Source organism: Mesoplodon bidens (assembly GCF_964165515.1).
Source record: "Mesoplodon bidens genome assembly, chromosome: 7".
NCBI lineage: Eukaryota > Metazoa > Chordata > Mammalia > Artiodactyla > Ziphiidae > Mesoplodon > Mesoplodon bidens.
This window is the reverse complement of record NC_138164.1, coordinates 78,947,367-78,968,806: the sequence shown is the minus strand read 5'-3', so window position 1 is coordinate 78,968,806 and position 21,440 is coordinate 78,947,367. Positions and strand designations below refer to the sequence as shown.

At 39.5% G+C, this 21,440-nt stretch overlaps 1 protein-coding gene across 1 annotated transcript in view; it reads right to left on the bottom strand.

Moving 5' to 3' along the window:
- The window catches only part of HEPHL1 (hephaestin like 1), a gene marked incomplete at its 3' end in the record, with an annotated part of 72,676 nt that extends 52,829 nt beyond the window's left edge, over window positions 1–19,847 (bottom strand). The window contains exons 1-2 of the mRNA XM_081238533.1: window positions 19,575–19,847; window positions 8,006–8,250 (exon numbers count right to left, since the gene is read on the bottom strand). Of these exons, the coding sequence (XP_081094659.1) occupies window positions 8,006–8,250; window positions 19,575–19,744 (415 nt within the window). The 5' untranslated portion in view covers window positions 19,745–19,847. The remainder of the gene's footprint in view (window positions 1–8,005; window positions 8,251–19,574) is intronic.
- Between the last annotated feature and the right edge of the window lie 1,593 nt (window positions 19,848–21,440).

Below are 21,440 nucleotides of genomic sequence, written 5' to 3'. Positions count from 1 at the left end.
AACCAATTTGGAGTTTTGGCATTGAAACATACAATAAATGAAATAAAATATTCACTAGAGTGGCTTGGCAACAGATTCAAGATGGCAAAAGAGTCATTGAACTTGAAGAGACATTGACAGAATTATCCTATCTGAAAAAGAGAGGGTTAAAAAAAAGGATTGAAGAAAATAAACAGAACCTCAGAGAACTATGGGACTAAATCAAGTATATTAACATGTGTGTGATGTAGTCTGCCAAAGGAGAGGAGAAAGAAATGGGGGCAGAAAAAAATATGTGAAGAAATAATTGCAGAAAATTTTACCAAATTTGATGAAAACACTAACTTACACATCAAAGGAGCACAACAAAGCACAAGTAGAATACATACAAAGAATTCATACACAAATATATTGTTGTCAAGCTGTTGGGGAAGAAAAAAAAGGCAAAGAGAAATGATCACATACTAAGGAGCCCCAACCTGATTAACAGTTGACTTCCCATTTAAATATTTGATATGAGAAGACAGTGGGATGACATACTAAAAGTGCTAGAGGAAAAATACCAACCAAGAATACTACATCCAGCAAAACTAGCCCTCAAAACAATAAGGCAAAATAAAGATGCTCTAGATAAGCAAAAATAAGTGAGTTTGTTGCTAGCACACCTGTCTTACAAGCAATACTAAAAGAGTTTTTCATACTAAAAGGAAATAACACCAGAGAATGTGAATCCACAGAAAGAAGTGAAAAGCACCAAAAATAGGAAAAATGGGAGTTAATATAAAAGATTGTATAAATATATTTTCCTTTGTTATCCTGACATCTTTAAAATTCATAAGATAATATACAGTTCCAAGTATAACATCACATTGCTGGGTTTACAGAGAGAGAGATGTAATGACAATATAACAATAATAGCACAAAAGGGGTGGGTGAGAATGATGTTCTGTTGGAGTAAAGCTTTTATATATTTCCAGAATTAAGTAGGTAAAAAATATGAAGTATATTGTGATATGTTAAAATGCATATTACAATCCATAGGCCAACCAATAAGAAATGAACTCAAAATATATAGTTGAAAAATCAACAGAGAAGTATAAATAGTAGATTTTAAAACATTGTTTCACACCAAAGAAGACAGTAAAGGAAGAACAGGGGAATAAAAAAGACAGAATGCATATAGAAAATAATTAGCAAGATAAGTGTAGCTCAAACTAATCAATAATTACATTAAATATGAATGGTCTAAACACTCCAATCAGTATGCAGAGATTGTCAAATTGGACAAAGAAGTAACATCCAACTATATGCAGTCTATATTTTAGATTCAAAACACAAATAGATTGAAAGCAAAAGAATGCAAATAGCAACAACATGAGAGCTGAAGTGGCTCTCAATACAGACAAACTAGATTTTTTTTTTTTGTGGTACGCAGGCCTCTCACTGCTTTGGCCTCTCCCCTTGCGAAGCACAGGCTCCAGACACGCAGGCCCAGCAGCCATGGCTCACGGGCCCAGCCACTCCGCGGCATGTGGGATCTTCCCGGACTGGGGCACGAACCCGTGTCCCCTGCATCGGCAGGCAGACTCTCAACCACTGCGCCACCAGGGAAGCCCGACAAACTAAATTTTAAGACAAAAAATGTAACAAGAGACAAAGATATTTCATAATGATAAAAGAGTCAATATATCAGGAAGATAAAACAATTATAAAGGTATTCATACATAACAAGAGTCTCAAAACACATAAAGCAAAAACTGACATAACTGAAAGGAGAAATACACAACTCAACAGTAATTATTAGAGATTTCAATACCCTTCTCTAAATAACTAGGAGAAAAACTGGGCAGAAAATCAGCAAGGATATAGAAGACTTCAACCATGCTGTCAAACTTCTCAACCTAACTGATACCTATAGAATATTCCACCCAATGACTGCAGAACACACCTTCTTTACAAGGGCACATGGAACATTCTTCAGGAAAGAAAGTAACCTAAACATAAAATAAATCTCAATAATTTAAAAGGAAAAATACTTCCATCCAAAAACAACAGAATACACTTTCTGCTCAAGTGCACATGGAACATTCTCCAGGATAGAGCATATCTTGGGTCACAAATCAAGCCTAGGTAAATTTAAGAAAACTAAAATCACATCAAGCATCTTTTCCAACCACAATGCTATGAGGCTAGATATCAATTACAGGAAAAATCTGTAAAAAATGCAAACACATGGAGGCTAAACAATATGCTACTAGACAACCAAGAGATCATGGAAGAAGTCAAAGAGGAAATAAAAAACACTTAGGAAAAAATGACAATGAAAACATGACAACCCAAAACCTATGGGATGCAACAAAAGCAGTTCTAAGATGGTAGTTTATAGCAATACAAATCCTACCTCAAGAAAAAAGAAAAATCTCAAATAAACAGCCTAACCTTACACCTAAAGCAATTAGAGAAAGAAGAACAAAAATTCCCAAAGTTAGCAAAAAGAAAGAAAATAAAAATCAGATCAGAAATAAAGGAAAAATAAATGAAGGCAACAATAGCAAAGATCAATAAAACTAAAAGCCAATTCTTTGAGAAGATAAACAAAATTCATAAACCATCAGCCAGACTCATCAAGAAAAAAAAGGAGAAGACTCAAATCAACAGAATTAGAAATGAAAAAGGAGAAGTAACAACTGACACTGCAGAAATACAAAAGATCATGAGAGACTACTACAAGCAACTATATGCCAATAAAATGGACAACCTGGAAGAAATGGACAAATTCTTAGAAAAGTACAGCCTTCCAAGACTGAACCAGGAAGAAATCGAAAACATGAACATACCAATCACAAGCACTGAGATTGAAACTGTGATTGAAAATCTTCCAACAAACAAAAGCCCAGGGCCAGATGGCTTCACAGGCGAATTCTATCAAACATTTAGAGAAGAGCTAACACCAATCATTCCAGACTCTTCCAAAATATAGCAGAGGGAGGAACACTCCCAAACTCACTCTACGAGGTCACCATCACCCTGACACCAAAACCAAAGATGTCACAAAAAAGAAAACTACAGGCCAATATCATTGATGAACATAGATGCAAAAATCCTCAACAAAATACTAGTAAACAGAATCCAACAGCACATTAAAAGGGTCATACACCATGATCAAGTGGGGTTTATCCCAGGAATGCAAGGATTCTTCAATATATGCAAATCAATCAATGTGATACACCATAGTAAGCAATTGAAGGATAAAAACCATATGATAATCTCAAAAGATGCAGAAAAAGCTTTTGACAAAATTCAACACCCATTTATGATAAATGGGTGAGCATAGAGGGAACCTACCTCAACATAATAAAAGCCATATATGACAAGCCCACAGGCAACACCATTCTCAATGGTGAAAAACTGAAAGCATTTCCTCTAAGATCAGGGAAAAGAAAAGGATATCCACTCTCACCACTGTTACTCAACATAGTTTTGGAAGTTTTAGCCACAGCAATCAGAGAAGAAAAGGATATAAAAGGAAACCAAATTGTAAAAGAAGAAGTAAAACTGTCACTGATGCAGATGACATGATACTAAACATAGAGAATCCTAAAAATGCTACCAGAAAACTACTAGAGCTAATCAATGAATTTGGTAAAGTTGCAGGATAGAAAATTCATGCACAGAAATCTCTTGCATTCCTATACACTAATGATGAAAAATCTGAAAGAGAAATTAAGGAAACACTCCCATTTACCATTGCAACAAAAAGAATAAAATACCAGGAATAAGCCTACTTAAGGAGGCAAAAGACCTGTATGCAGAAAACTATGACACTGATGAAAGAAATCAAAGATGATACAAATAGATGGAAAGATATACCATGTTCTTGGATTGGAAGAATCAAAATTGTGAAAATGACTATACTACCTAAAGGAATCTACAGATTCAATGCAATCTCTATCAAATTACCAATGGCATTTTTCACAGGACTAGAAGAAAAAATCTTCCAATTTTTATGTAAAAGTCTTTACAAAAGACCCTGAATAGCCAAAGCAATCTTGAGAAAGAAAAACAGAGCTGGAGGAATCAGGCTCCCTGACTTCAGACTATACTACAAAGCTACAGTAACCAAGACAATATGGTACTGGCACAAAAACAGAAATATAGATCAATGGAACAGGATAGAAAGCCCAGAGATAAACCCACGCACCTAGGGTCATCTTTGACAAAAGAGGTAAGAATAAACAATGGAGAAAAGATAGCCTCTTCAATAAGTGGTGCTGGGAAAACTAGACAGCTACATGTAAAAGAATGAAGTTAGAACACTTCCAAACACCATACACAAAAATAAACTGAGAATGGATCAAAGACCTAAATGTAAGGCCAGACACTATAAAACTCTTAGAGGAAAACATAGGCAAAACACTCTATGACATAAATCACAGCAAGATCTTTTTTGACCCACCTCCTAGAGTAATGGAAATAAAATGAAAAACAAACAGATGGGACCTAATGAAACTTAAAAGGTTTTGCACAGTAAAGGAAGTCATACACAAAACAAAAAAAAACAACCCACAGAATGGGAGAAAGTATTTGCAAATGAAGAGACCAACAAGGGATTAATCTCCAAAATATGCAAACAGCTTATGCAGCTCAATATCAAAAAAACCAGACAATCCAATCAAAGAATGGGAAGAAGATCTAAATAGACATTTCTACAAAGAAGACATATGGATGGCCAAAAAACACAAGAAAAGATACTCAACATTACTAATTATTAGAGAAATGTGAATTGAAACTACAGTGAGGTGTCACCTCACACCAGTCAAAATGGCCATGATCAAAACGTCTACAAACAATAAATGCTAGAGAGGGTGTGGAGAAAAGGGACCATCTTACACTATTGGTGGCAATGTAAATTGGTGTAGCCACTGTGGAGAAGAGTATGGAGTTTTCTTTAAAAACTAAATATAGAGCTACCATATGGTCCAGGAATCCCAATCCTGGGCATATATCCAGAGAAAACTATAATTTGAAAAGATACATGCACTCCAATGTTCATTGCAGCACTATTTACAATAGCCAGGACATGGAAGCAACCTAAATGTCCATAGACACAGGAATGGATAAAGAAGATGTTGTACATATATACAACGGAATATTACTCAACCATAAAAAAGAATGAAATAATGCCATTTGCAGCAACATGGATGGACCTAGAGATTATCATACTAAGTGAAGTAAGTCAGATGAAGACAAATATCATAAGATTTCATTTATATGTGGAATCTAAAGAAAATGGTAGAAAATTTGAAACTTATTTACAAAACAGAAACAGACTCACAGACTTCAAAAACAAACATATCATCACCAAAGGGGAAATGTGGAGGGGGGATAAATAAGGAGTTTGGGATTAACACATACACACTACTATATATAAAATAGATAGTCAACAAGGACCTACTATATAGTACAGGGAACTTTACTCAGTATTCTGTAATAACCTATATGGGAAAAGAATCTGAAAAAGAATGGATATATGTGTATGTATAAGTGAATCACTTAGCTGCACACCTGAAACAGACATAACATTGTAAATCAACTACACCCCAATATAAAATAAAGATTAAATTTTTAAAAATCCAGTACTTATCAAATTAAAAACTCTCAAACTAGGAATAGACGGGAACTTCCTTCTAAGAATAATCCACATCTAACATCATGCTTAATGGGAGGGAGACTGCATGCTTTCTTCCTATGACTGGGAACAGGGGAAGAATGTTTGCTCTTGCCACTATTCTTAAATACTGTCCTGAAAGTTCTAGCCAGTGCAATAAACCAAAGAAAAAACTAAGTTATACCCATTGGTAAGGAAGAAATAAAACGTTATATTCATAGTGACATGATTCTGTATTCAGAAAATTCCAAGGAACACTTTAAACATCTACTAATAAACAAGTTTAACAAGATAGTAGGATTCAAGATAAATATATAAAACTCAATTGTATTTCTACACACTAGTAACAAACAATCAAAAATAAAATTAAGAAAACTATTCCATTTATAACAGTATCAGAAAGAATAAGATATTTCTGAATAAATTTAACAAAAGAAATGCAAATCTTGTACACTAAAAGCTAGACATTGTTTAGAGACAATAGAAGTCTAAATTCCATGTTCCGATTGAAAGACTCAATATTGTCAAGATGGCAATTCATCTTTTAAATGCAGGTGACAATTTCCCCCCAACTGATTGATAAAACTCAATGCAATCCTAATCAAAACCCGGCTGAGGTTTCGTGGGTTTTTTGGTAAAAATTAATGAGTTCATCTGATATTTATATGGAAATGCAAAGGACTTAGAGTAGCTAAGTCTCGAGAAGAGCAAAGTTGGAGGATTTATGCTACCCAATTTCAAAACTTACTATAAATTCGTAGTAATCAAGACAGTGTGGTGTTTGTGCAAGGGTAAGCACATAGATCAGGGGAACAGAATTGAGAGCCCTGAAATACACCCTTATACTTATAGTTATTGATTTTCAAATATAGCCTATGAATCATTTATCTTCTATTCCCAGGACCCACAGTCAGTCTCTGGCACCTGGTGGGCACTCAGTGGAAGTATCATGAAGGTAATGAATTCTACATGCTCACCTTCACCTACTCAGAACTAACCAAATCTGGGACCTAGAGGTTTGCTGCACTTCAGATTGAGGAAAAGCACCAAGAATGAAGGGCACTCCTAATCTTGTGTCCATCATCAGAGGTGTCTCCTCTGGCTGCTTAGACAGACCTGTCTATGGCAACAGCCAGGCAAGTTTCATTGCCTTAGGACAATATTTAATAGCCAGAAGCCCGTCCTTGATGGTAAAGTAAGCTGCATCAGAGTTAATGGTGCTGTTCCTGGCATGTTCCTCAGAGCCAGTAGTGTAGCAGGTTTAACATCATTTGACACATTCCACCTGGTCACGAGCAAGAATAAAATGAAAGATGTGAAAAATACTTCTGAAGATGGAGAAATACTTCCATCTCAAAAGCCTAAGAATGTTGCTTTTAAAAAGAATTTAACTTTAGGGAGTACTCAGGAAACTGTGTTATTGAAGCTATTTAAGTACAAACAAGAAGACAGGGATGGGGGACCTCCCTGGTGGCGCAGTGGTTAAGAATCTGCCTGCCAATGCAGGGGACACAGGTTCGAGCCCTGGTCCGGGAAGATCCAACATGCCGCGGGGCAACTAAGCCTGTGTGCCACAACTACTGAGCCTGCACTCTAGAGCCTTCAAGCCACAACTACTGAGCCCATGTGCCTAGAGCCCGAGCTCCACAACAAGAGAAGCCCACGCACTGCAAAAGTAGCCCCTGCTTGCCGCAACTAGAGAAAGCCCGCGCGCAACAAAGAAGACCCAGCACAGCCTAAATAAACAAACAAATAAATAAATCAAATTTTAAAAACAAACAAACAAAAGAAGGCAGGGATGCTTCAGAAAGGAAGCACCAAAGACAGTAGACTTAAGCAGGGAAGTTGAGGTCCATGTGCACTGAGACACCCTCCCCATAGCTGAGGCTGTTATGGGTGATAGGACACAGGAATCCGTTGTGCACTCTGCTCCTTATCCAACATGGGGCCCAGTCAAGACTGATTAACAGGAAGGTTAGCATGCTTCTGGGGCCACGGTGGAGCATGTGTCAAGGGACGCCAACACTCAGTTCTGTAGCAACATAAACAACAGTGAGAAAGAAGAGAGGAAGGAAATAGGGTAAGAAAAAGGAAAAAGAGAAAGAAAAGGTGGGGAGAGATGGGGTGGGGGGGTGGGGGGGTGGGGGGGTGGGGGGTTGGGGGGGTGGGGGGGTGGGGGTATGGGGGGGTATGGGGGGGTATGGGGGTAAGGGGGTAAGGGGGAGGGGGAGGCAGGGAGAAGACAAAAGAACTTGTGTAATCTTAGAATGCGCTCTTAGAATCCCTTTCACTGCAACTGACAGTTGCCTTACTTAAGAAGGAGAGAGAAGACACCAATAATATAGGATTGATATTTACCTTCTGAATCTTTGTTGTAGAAAACGCCATGTGGATGCAAGGAGTAGGGTCGGGAAGCAAAGTTCTTTAAATGGATGACAATCACATCACCCACTTCAGCTCTCAAGATAGGGCCCAAGAATCCAAGCCAGGGAGGTTTGGGGATCTCCGTGGAATAGGTCTCATCTGTGTAGTGTCTGTATACAGCCTTTTTATAAATACTGCCTATCCTGTTGGGTCCTCTTTTGAGAAATAAGGTTGCAAGTCTAAAAGTAAGAAGGAAAATATTTTATAATTGAAATTAAAAGAGAAATCCTAATAGCTTACCTTAATAGTCCATAAAGTACTTGTAAGCATGATTTCTTATTTGGTGTTCACCAAAACCCTTCAGCCTCTGTAAAGTTGGTAAGATTAGCCTCAATTTATTAGTGAGGAAATGGAGCCTAAGAGTTAAGTGACAAGCCAGAAACAAATAGTATTCACAACCAAACGAAAACAAAACCAAAATATTCTAAAGTCACACTGTCCATTTGCCCCTTTTCATTCAACAAACACTTATTTATGCATTTACTGCATTCTCAGTAGGAGTCTATGATCTAATAATGAAAAAATTAAGTAACTACTCAGAGCAATATATGATTAAGTAAGTGCCAATTGAGTGGCTGATGCAATGGATATTGGCTCAAGTTTTCTAGGAATATATTTGTTCACAGAAAGAAACGATTGCTGTGGTGGTGGATTGGGAAGATGGCGGAAGAGTAAGATGCCATCTTCCCCACAGATACACCAGAAATACATCTACACGTGGAACAACTCCTACAGAACACCTACTGAATGCCAGGAGAAGACCTCAGACCCCCCAAAAGGCAAGAAACTCCCCACGTAGCTGGGTAGGGCAAAAGAAAAAAGAATAAACAGAGACAAAAGAATAGGGACGGGGGCTTCCCTGGTGGCGCAGTGGTTGAGAGTCTGCCTGCCGATGCAGGGGACACGGGTTCGTGCCCCGGTCCGGGAGGATCCCACGTGCCGCGGAGCGGCTGGGCCCGTGGGCCATGGCCGCTGGGCCCGCATGTCCGGAGCCTGTGCTCCGCAGCGGGAGAGGCCACAACAGCGAGAGGCCCGCGTATCGCAAAAAAAAAAAAAAAAAAGAATAGGGACGGGACCTGCACCAGTGGGAGGGAGCCGTGAAGGAGGAAAGGTTTCCACACACTAGAAGACCCTTCGCGGGTGGAGACTGCAGGTGGCGGAGGGGGAGAGCTTCGGAGCCACGGAGGAGAGCGCAGCAACAGGGGTGCGGAGGGCAAAGCGGAGAGATTCCCGCACAGAGGATCAGTGCCGACCAGCACTCACCAGCCCGAGAGGCTTGTCTGCTCACCTGCCGGGGTGGGCGGGGCTGGGAACTGAGGCTAGGGCTTGGTAGGTCAGATCCCAGGGAGAGGGGTTGGCAGCGTGAACACAGCCTGTAGGGGGCTAGTGCGCCACGGCTAGCTGGGAGGGAGTCCGGGAAAAAGTCTGGAGCTGCCGAAGACACAAGAGAATTTTTCTTCCCTCTTTGTTTCCTGGTGCGCGAGGAGAGGGGATTAAGAGCGCTGCTTAAAGGAGCTCCAGAGACAGGCGCAAGCCGCGGCTAACAGCGCGGACCCCAGAGATGGGCATGAGATGCTAAGGCTGCTGCTGCCACCAACAAGAAGCCTGTGTGCGAGCACAGGTCACTCTCCACACCTCCCTTCTGGGAGCCTGTGCAGCCCGCCACTGCCGGGGTCCCGGGATCCAGGGACAACTTCCCTGGGAGAACGCTTGGTGCGCCTCAGGCTGGTGCAACGTCATGCCGGCCTCTGCCGCCGCAGGCTCGCCACACATCCGTGCCCCTCCCTTTCCCCGGCCTGAGTGAGCCACAGTCCCCGAAGCGGCTGCTCCTTTAACCCCGTCCTGTCTGAGTGAAGAACAGACGCCCGCCGGCGACCTACACGCAGAGGCGGGGCCAAATCCAAAGCTGAACCCCGGGAGCTGTGTGAACAAAGAAGAGAAAGGGAAATCTCTCCCAGCTGCCTCAGGGGCAGCGGATTAAATCTCCACAATCAACTTGTTGTACCCTGCATCTGTGGAATACCTGAATAGACAACGAATCATCCCAAATTGAGGAGGTGGACTTTGAGAGCAAGATTTATTGTTTTTTTCCCCTTTTCCTCTTTTTGTGAGTGTGTATGTGTATGCTTCTTTGTGAGATTTTGTCTGTATAGCTTTGCTTTCACCATTTGTCCTAGGGTTCTATCCATCCGTTTTTTTTTTTTACATAAAAAATTTTTTTCTTAATAATTATTTTTTATTTTAATAACTTATTTTATCTTTATTTTATTTTATCATCTTTCTTTCTTTCCTTCTTTCTACTTTTTCTCCCTTTTATTCTGAGCCGTGTGGATGAAAGGCTCTTGGTGCTGCATCCAGGAGTCAGTGCTGTGCCTCTAAGGTGGGAGAGCCAAATTCAGGACACTGGTCCACAAGAGACCTCCCAGCTCCACGTAATATCAAATGGAGAAAATCTCCCAGAGATCTCCATCTCAACACCAACATCCAGCTCCACTCAACGACCAGCAAGCTACAATTCTGGATACCCTATGCCAAGCAACTAGCAAGACAGGAACACAACCCCATCCATTAGCAGAATGGCTGCCTAAAATCATAATAAGTCCATAGACACCCCAAAACACAGCACCAGACGTGGACCTGCCCACCAGAAAGACAAGATCCAGCCTCATCCTCCAGAACACAGGCACTAGTCCCCTCCACCAGGAAGCCTACACAACCCACTGAACCAACTTTAGCCACTGGGGACAGACACCAAAAACAACGGCAACTATGAACCTGCAGCCTGCAAAAAGGAGACCCCAAACACAGTAAGATAAGCAAAATGAGAAGACAGAAAAACACACAGCAGGAGAAGGAGCAAGATAAAAACCCACCAGACCTAACAAATGAAGAGGAAATAGGCAGTGTACCTGAAAAAGAATTCAGAATAATGATAGTAAAGATGATCCAAAATTTTGGAAATACAATAGAGAAAATGCAAGAAACAGTTAACGAGGACCTAGAAGACCTAAAGATGAAACAAGCAACGACGAACAACACAATAAATGAAATTTTAAAAACTCTAGAAGGGATCAATAACAGAATAACTGAGGGCAGAAGAACGGATAAGTGAGGTGGAAGATAAAATAGTGGAAATAACTACTGCAGAGCAGAATAAAGAAAAAAGAATGAAAAGAACTGAGGACAGTTTCAGAGACCTCTGGGACAATATAAAATGCACCAACATTCGAATTATAGGGGTTCCAGAAGAAGAAGAGAAAAAGAAAGGGACTGAGAAAATATTTGAAGAGATTATAGTTGAAAACTTCCCTAATATGGGAAAGGAAATAGTTAATCAAGTCCAGGAAGCACAGAGAGTCCCATACAGGATAAATCCAAGGAGAAACATGCCAAGACACATATTAATCAAACTGTCCAAAATTAAATACAAAGAAAACATATTAAAAGCAGCAAGGGAAAAACAACAAATAACACACAAGGGAATCCCCATAAGGTTAACAGCTGATCTTTCAGCAGAAACTCTGCAAGCTAGAAGGGACTGGCAGGACATATTTAAAGTGATGAAGGAGAAAAACCTGCAACCAAGATTGCTCTACCCAGCAAGGATCTCATTCAGATTTGATGGAGAAATTAAAATCTTTACAGACAAGCAAAAGCTGAGAGACTTCAGCACCACCAAACCAGCTTTACAACAAATGCTAAAGGATCTTCTCTAGGCAAGAAACACAAGAGAAGGAAAAGACCTACAATAACAAACCCAAAACAATTAAGAAAATGGGAATAGGAACATACATATCGATAATTACCTTAAATATAAATGGATTAAATGCTCCCACCAAAAGACACAGACTGGCTGAATGGATACAAAAACAAGACCCATATATATGCTGTCTACAAGAGACCCACTTCAGACCTAGAGACACATACAGACTGAAAGTGAGGGGATGGAAGAAGATATTCCATGCAAATGGAAAGCAGAAGAAAGCTGGAGTAGCAATTCTTATATCAGACAAAATAGACTTTAAAATAAAGACTATTAGAAGAGACAAAGAAGGACACTGTATAATGATCAAGGGATCGATCCAAGAAGAGGATATAACAATTGTAATTATTTATGCACCCAACATAGGAGCACCTCAATACATAAGGCAAATACTAACAGCCATAAAAGGGGAAATCGACAGTAACACAATCATAGTAGGGGACTTTAACACCCCACTTTCACCAAAGGACAGATCATCCAAAATGAAAATAAATAAGGAAACACAAGCTTTAAATGATACATTAAACAAGATGGACTTAATTGATATTTATAGAACATTGCATCCAAAAACAACAGAATACACATTTTCCTCAAGTACTCATGGAACATTCTCGAGAATAGATCACAAATCAAGCCTTGGTAAATTTAAGAAAATTGAAATCGTATCAAATATCTTTTCTGACCACAATGCTATGAGACTAGATATCAATTGCAGGAAAAGATCTGTAAAAAATACAAACAGATGGAGGCTAAACAGTACACTACTTAATAATGAAGTGATCACTGAAGAAATCAAAGAGGAAATCAAAAAATACCTAGAAACAACTGACAATGGAGACACGATGACCCAAAACCTATGGGATGCAGCAAAAGCAGTTCTAAGAGGGAAGTTTATAGCAATACCATCCTACCTTAAGAAACAGGATATATCTCGAATAAACAACTTAACCTTGCACCTAGAGCAATTAGAGAAAGAAGAACAAAAAATCCCCAAAGTTAGCCAAAGGAAAGAAATCATAAAGATCAGATCAGAAATAAATGAAAAAGAAATGAAGGAAATGATAGCAAAGATCAATAAAACTAAAAGCTGGTTCTTTGAGAAGGTAAACAAAATTGATAAACCATTAGCCAGATTCATCAAGAAAAAAAGGGAGAAGACTCAAATCAATAGAATTAGAAATGAAAAAGGAGAAGTAACAACTGCCACTGCAGAAATACAAAGGATAATGAGAGATTACTACAAACAACTATATGCCAATAAAATGGACAACCTGGAAGAAATGGACAAATTCTTAGTAATGCACAACCTGCCAAGACTGAACCAGAAAGAAATAGAAAATGTGATCAGACCAATCACAAGCACTGAAATTGAAACTGTGATTAAAAATCTTCCAACAAACAAAAGCCCAGGACCAGATGGCTTCACAGGCGAATTCTATCAAACATTTAGTGTAGAGCTAACACCTATCCTTCTCAAACTCTTCCAAAATATAGCAGAGGGAGGAACACTCCCAAACTCATTCTACGAGGGCACCATCACCCTGGTACCAACACCCGACAAGGATGTCACAAAGAAAGAAAACTACAGGCCACTATCACTGATGAACATAGATGCAAAAATCCTCAACAAAATACTAGCAAACAGAATCCAAGAGCACATTAAAAGGATCATACACAATGATCAAGTGGGGTTTATTCCAGGAATGCAAGGATTCTTCAATATATGCAAATCAATCAATGTGATACACCATATTAAGAAATTGAAGGAGAAAAACCATATGGTCATCTCAATAGATGCAGAGAAAGCTTTCGACAAAATTCAACACCGATTTATGATAAAAACCCTGCAGATAGTAGGCATAGATGGAACTTTCCTCAACATAATAAAGGCCATATATGACAAACCCACAGCCTACATCCTCCTCAATGGTGAAAAACTGAAAGCATTTCCCCTAAGATCAGGAACAAGACAAGGTTGCCCACTCTCACCACTCTTATTCAACATAGTTTTGGAAGTTTTAGCTACAGAAATCAGAGAAGAAAAGGAAATAAAAGGAATCCAAATCGGAAAAGAAGAAGTAAAGCTGTCACTGTTTGCAGATGACATGATACTATACATAGAGAATCCTAAAGATGCTACCAGAAAATGACTAGAGCTAATCAATGAATTTGATAAAGTAGCAGGATACAAAATTAATGCACAGAAATCTCTGGCATTCCTATACACTAATGATGAAAAATCTGAAAGTGAAATCAAGAGAACACTCCCATTTACCACTGCAACAAAAAGAAAAAATATCTAAGAATAAACCTACCTAAGGAGACAAAAGACCTGTATGCAGAAAATTATAAGACACTGATGAAAGAAATTAAAGATGATACAAATAGATGGAGAGATATACCATGCTCCTGGATTGGAAGAATCAATATTGTGAAAATGACTCTACTACCCAAAGCAATCTACAGATTCAATGCAATCCCTATCAAACTACCACTGGCATTTTTCACAGAACTAGAACAAAAAATTTCACAATTTGTATGGAAACACAAAAGACCCCAAATAGCCAAAGCAATCTTGAGAACGAAAAACGGAGCTGGAGGAATCAGGCTCCCAGACTTCAGACTATACTACAAAGCTACAGTAATCAAGACAGTATGGTACTGGCACAAGAACAGAAAGATAGATCAATGGAACAGGATAGAAAGCCCAGAGATAAACCCACACACATATGGTCAACTTATCTTTGATAAAGGAGGCAGGAATATACAGTGGAGAAAGGACAGCCTCTTCAATAAGTGGTGCTGGGAAAACTGGACACGGACATGTAAAAGTATGAGATTAGATCATTCCCTAACACCATACACAAAAATAAACTCAAAATGGATTAAAGACCTAAATGTAAGGCCAGACACTATCAAACTCTTAGAGGAAAACATAGGCAGAACACTCTATGACATAAATCACAGCAAGATCCTTTTTGACCCACCTCCTAGAGAAATGGAAATAAAATAAAAAACAAACAAATAAGACCTAATGAAACTTCAAAGCTTTTGCACAGCAAGGGAAACCATAAACAAGAGGAAAAGACAACCCTCAGAATGGTAGAAAATATTTGCAAACGAAGCAACTGACAAAGGATTAATCTCCAAAATTTACAAGCATCTCATGTAACTCAATAACAAAAATCCAACAACCCAATCCAAAAATGAGCAGAAGACCTAAATACACATTTCTCCAAAGAAGATATACAGACTGCCAACAAACACATGAAAGAATGCTCAACATCATTAATCATTAGAGAAATGCAAATCAAAACTACAATGAGATATCATCTCACAGCAGTCAGAATGGCCATCATCAAAAAATCTAGAAACAATAAATGCTGGAGAGGGTGTGGAGAAAAGGGAACACTCTTGCACTGCTGGTGGGAATGTGAATTGGTACAGCCACTATGGAGAACAGTATGGAGGTTCCTTAAAAAACTGCAAATAGAACTACCATACGACACAGCAATCCCACTACTGGGCATATACCCTGAGAAAACCATAATTCAAAAAGAGTCATGTACCAAAATGTTCATTGCAGCTCTATTTACAATAGCCAGGAGATGGAAACAACCTACGTGTCCATCATCGGATGAATGGATAAAGAAGATGTGGCACATATATACAATGGAATATTACTCAGCCATAAAAAGAAACGAAATTGAGCTATTTGTAATGAAGTGGATGGACCTAGAGTCTGTCATACAGAATGAAGTAAGTCAGAAAGAGAAAGACAAATACCGTATGCTAACACATATATTTGAAATCTAAGAAAAAAAAAAAAGGTCATGAAGAGCCTAGGGGTAAGACGGGATACTTAGGTTGCTTCCATGTCGTGGCTATTGTAAATAGAGCTGCAATGAACATTGTGGTACATGACTCTTTTTGAATTATGGTTTTCTCAGGGTATATGCCCAGTAGTGGGATTGCTGGGTCTTATGGTAGTTCTATTTGTAGTTTTTTAAGGAAACTCTGATTCCAAATGACCAGCTTTTCTCAGTCCTCCATGGGTTACTGTCACTGACAAACTCTGTGTAGGGTAGAGGGGTTATTTTACATATGCTGGGCCTTCCTCTCCACCAACAGAGCACTCATCCTTCAGCTGCAGAGGTGACTGGTGTACATCAAACCACTAGAGAGCAAAGCAGGGAGAAGGAAACACTGTGTCCAAGGCCAGATAAAGACACCAGATAAAGCTCCATGAGGGGTTGGGAAGGAAGCTGATCAGAATAAGCCAGGGCTATGGGGAAAAACTCTGTGGGTGAAGTGAAGAATTGGAGACCATTCTTAAAGAATTGGGAAAAAAATAAATGGGTAAATAAAAATATAGAAAACTTCAAAAATTGTCACATATCCCCATTCTCAGGCTTTCTTCAACTCTGATTTCTAGGCTGAACATTTGCAAATCATCTCTCTCCTTGCATTGCAAAAAATCTTTCTAGAACTGGCAAGTAAGGTAAGATGTTTTTCATTTAGTTTTGAAAATTATGTCTAATGCCTTGGAATTATACTTCTCAAGTGACTTTAAGGATTGTGTTTCAACTCCCTTGTTATACAAAGTAAGGAAATTGATGTTCAGAGAGATTATGTGACATGTTCAAGGTTACACAGCAGGTTGGGGCAGAGCAAGGACCAGAAGTCAGGTCTCCTGGTTTCTAGTCTAGGCTCTTTCCACTCATAATGGAATACTAGGCACCTGGTTGTCATGAACTTCTAAATATTGGGCACTTTCTGGGTGTGAATATCTAACCAGCAGAGAGTCCTCAGAAGTGCCGTCTACTCAACCTGCAGAAGCTAAGAGGCATGGTCACATCACCCAAGATGATTCCTTGCTCTGGGAGAAATGGCACAATGCAGAGCACACATAGTGAACTCCATACTTGTCCCATAATTGTGACATCTTCACATATGTCACCTGTGGCACCCATGACACTTGTGAACCATGGCACCTGAGACATGTGTCCTGTGGTCTTCAAGCAAGACTCAGCAGCCAGCCACAACTGTACCTTCTTAGAAACTTGCCCTGAGCCACTGGCCACATGAGTAGCACTTCCTGGCATGATTGCTGCTAAAAGCCAGCACTCATCACATCCTCACTCAGGTTCCCTTTTAAGAGTCAGGAGTCTGCCCTGCATAAACATTGCTCCTTGACACACCAGAAGGGAACCCTTGGGGACCTTGGCATTCCAGGTATGACATCTAGTATGCCAGCTTCCCCTAAAGGGCAGGAGTACTCTTCTATGGAACCACAGCATTTGTTAAACCACCTTACTCTAATCTGATGACAAACTGTGTTTTAGTCATGCCTATTTTTTTTTCCTTTTCTTTTTCACCATAACTATTTTCATACATTTTACTGTAATTTCTTCAAAGCACCATCTTCTGGCTGAAATGATCAACAGAGATCCCCTAACTTCTTCCTGCACCCAGACTTGTGAAAATGGCATTTTAGTATTTGAGTATTTAAAGTACTCTGGGCTTTTAAACAGACTCCCAGACATAGAAAACAAACTTATGGGTACCAAAGGGGAAAGGTGGGGCAGGGGGAGGGATAAATTGGGAGTTTGGGATTAATACATACACACTACTATATTTAAAATAGATAACCAACAAGGACCTACTGTATAGCACAGGGAACTCTGCTCAATTCTCTGTAATAACCTAAATGGGAAAAGAATTTGAAAAAGAATAGACATCTGTATATGTATAACTGAATCACCTTGCTATACACCTGAAACTAACACAACATTGTAAATCAACTATAGTCCAATATAAAATAAAAATAATAAAAATAATAAAGTACTTTGGGCTTTTTGAATGAACCCAGGTAATTGGTTTGGTCACTGACACCAGTGATCATTTTCAATGTCTTTCTGGAAAGAGTGACAAGTGAGACTAAAACTGCCCTTGGTAAAGAATTGGGTCTTTCTAGAAAGTTCTTATTAATGGAATCCCTGACTTCCCTCGAAGTTGAGTTTAATTCAATGGGAAAGGATCACCTTTGCCAGGAAAAGGTTGCATCGTGAAAAAATATTGGCTCTGAAGTCAAAGCAATGTGAGTTTGGTGCTGCCTTTTACATTATAAACAAGTACTTAACTTCAGAGCCTCAGTTCCTTGTTTGTAGAGTGGGAATAATAACATCTGTGAGCAGTAATGAAATAAAAGTCTCTGGTGCAATCACTGGGTCAGAGTAAATGCTACAAAACAGCTATACTGGCATGGGCATTTTAGGAGAAAGATAGAATTCTGTGTATATGGAAATGTGTCCAACATCACATTGAGCTTAAAGACTACACTCACTACCCTCAATGCACACATCTTGAATATTTTCCCATCCAATAGCTGCTCACAATGATTATTTTTCTATTGATGGCTTTTTGAGGACAGCAGAGCTCTATTTTCAGGGAAAGCCCCTGGCAGTTAGGGGAGTCTTTCAACCCCATATCCATTGTCACAGTACAAACTACCACCATCAATTGTCAGCAGAAGTGAGATTGAAAGAAGTCAAGAGCATTCTCTGGAAATAGCCCCTGGACATTAAATTTCCTGGTACAAAGCTAAAGGAAAATTCTTTCTTGGTAGCCTGGCTGGCATGAGCATCATCCTTTTTGAATAAACAAAACATGACTATACCTCTTCTGTGTTGTTAGAAAACCTGGAAGCCGTGTGTCCAAGCCAACTGGATCTTTGGTCTTTCCCCAGGGCAGGGGGACCTGGCATTTAAAGACCTACTGGCAGACCCCATGAATCTTAGCAACTAACCTCATCTTTAAAAAATGGAACTTGGATTTGAATGCACTGGGCTCTGCCTATCAAGAAAGGAACAAGCATCCGAATATATGACTATTTTCCAAAACATCTCAAAAGATGTTCTAAGAACCACAACATTGAAAATATGCACGACAGTTCTGTAGCCAGAAGGTGATTTCAGAGGGAACTCCAGGGAGCAAATGAGAGATTTAAGACACAGCACTCTGGGAGCAAGAGGGATAACAAGCACTATTTTCTGCAAAAATAAAAAGTCAGGGACATAGAAGACTGAAGCATCATCTCACCCAGCTATGCCCTGGGCTCTGGAGATAAATATTGCCCTCAGATTGAATGAGCTGGGGCTGGAACAAACCTCTCACCAGCAAAATAAAGCCATTTCTAAGTGGACTCAAGGAAACTTTTAATATACCAGCCAAATCTATTATAACTGTCCCCCTTTTTTAAATGTTACAAAACAAAATGTCACTACCTAGAGCATACTTATCTCTAATTATGATGTTTCATTCCAAAAATAAAAACTAAGAAAACACTATGTGTTTTAACAGTGAAGAATTCTTGAAATTTCTCAAATTTTTATCCCAAGTTTTAACTTTTTTTTTTTTTTAACACAGTGAGTCCGGAACCCCTGGAAGTTCTTAGTGGTACCTAGTGAAATTTATCCATATAGAGAGTAAGCCATTATTCAAAACACATGGTTTTGTACATGGCTTTTCACAGACGAGGCTGTGAATAGATGGAGCTAAGATGTCTCTTCCAGATTACACACTCGCCCATGCAAGGGCTCTCCAAGCAAACACAAAACCCCTCCTATTGATTTAGGTCAACTCACCCCCACTGTAGCCACCCAAGGAGTACAACCTTCCCCAAGCAGAGTCAAAAAGGAGCCAAACCTGGGAGTCTATGGGGACCCCAATTTCACTCACTTGTCTTCTGCGAAACTTTTCCCAGTAATAACGTTCTTTCCTTGGGGTACATAGTTCCAGTATTCTTCCACAATCCCAATGTGGTATGTTCTGGTAACTGCGCCAACCATCCCAGACAGACTCAGGAATGTAAGGAGAAGGATGCAGCCAGCCAGCCGCTTCTGAGGCATTTGTGGATGTAACTCAGGCAAGCAGCCTGCACAGGAGACAACACTGCCTGTCCCTCCCGCTCACTCAGAGCTAGTTATAAATAAGGAATGGACAAGGTTCAGCTCCTCCTACTTAGGTAGTTTGGGGTTGGGACAGATACTGACAACTTGTATAAGCAGAGAAAGCTCGATGGGGTAGTTGCTATGATGATAAAACTTTTGCCAGCCATCCAAGTAATGTAACTGGCTTGTTTATTTACTCTCCAAACCAAACAGACTTGTTTCTGTAAGGTTTTGTGCTCTGCTCTGACATTAGTCTTTCATCTTTGCCAGGAATGTCAGTACAACAAGTTGGGCTGATGACTTCCCCCTGCTTTCTCTTTTTTTCTCTACACCTATTAGAAGAACATATTAAAATTGGAAAACTGGGTGGGTCTGTGTGAAGCATCAGGAAATAATCCCAAGCATTAAAGAAGACTTCATCTCTGTCGAAAAGGCAGAGGGAGTGATGTAATCACCCTCCACCTTCTCCAACTTGTTTCATGAGGCTACATGAAACAATCAACTCACATCATAAAGTTTGTAACAACATTGTAAAACCTCACTAATTCTCCATTGCTCATGCACCATCTTCCCCAGATGCTCTCAAATCCCATCAGCAAAAATGAGGCACTCAATCGCCCAGTTCAGCCAAAATTTTAGAGGCCATCACCCCCAAGGGCAGAGAGTTGCTTTTCTTAGAATGAATGAAAATAATAAGGAAGAAGTACCCTTCAGGCACATGAAGACAAAATTCAGTAGCAGGTCTTTGAGTCAAAAAGGTGAAGGGATGGTCATTCTTCTATTTATTCTAATCTGTGACCTAGAATCTCCGTATTGAAAGAGACCTCATCCAACGCTGGAAGAGAGCCAATCTGATTCCCATGCAGAGTTGCTCTTGAGGCAGCAGCCATGGAATGAAGGAGACAGCCTCCTGGCTGGTCTTTGAGGTTAGACAGACCTGTGTCTGAATCTAGTCCTACCAGTTACTAATTTAGTGGCACTGAAGAATAACTTAACCTCGCTAAGTCTGGGTTTGTAAAATGGGGTTGGAGGGATTGTTAAGAAAATTTAAAGGATGATATAGGAGCAAATCTAGATGAGTTTGAGCTTGATAACTTTTTAGATAAAACAGCAAAGACATGATCCATGGAAGAAATAATTGATAAGCTGGACTTCAAAAATAAATTTGTGCTCTGTGAGAGACACTGTCAAAAGAATGAGAAGAAAAGCCACAGACTGGGAGAAAATACTTGCAAAATACACATCTGATAAAGAACTGTTATCCAAAATATACAAGTAACTCTTAAAACTCAGCAGTAAAAAAACAAACAACCTGATTAAAAAATGGGCAAAAGACCTCAACAGACACCTGGTCAAAGAAGATATACGGTTGGAAAATAAACATATGAAAAGATGCTCCACATCATATGTCATTAGGGAAATGCAAATTAAAATGACAATGAGATACTACTACACACCTATCAGAATGGCCAAAATCTGGAACACTGAAAACACCGAACGCTGGTGAGGATGTGGAGCAATAGGAACTCTCATTCTTGGTAGGAATGCAAAATGGTACAGCCATGTCAGGACACAGATTGCCAGTTTATTATAAAACTAAGTGTACAGTGCACATTAAATATCTTACAATTTTTTGTCAACTGTACCTCAGTAA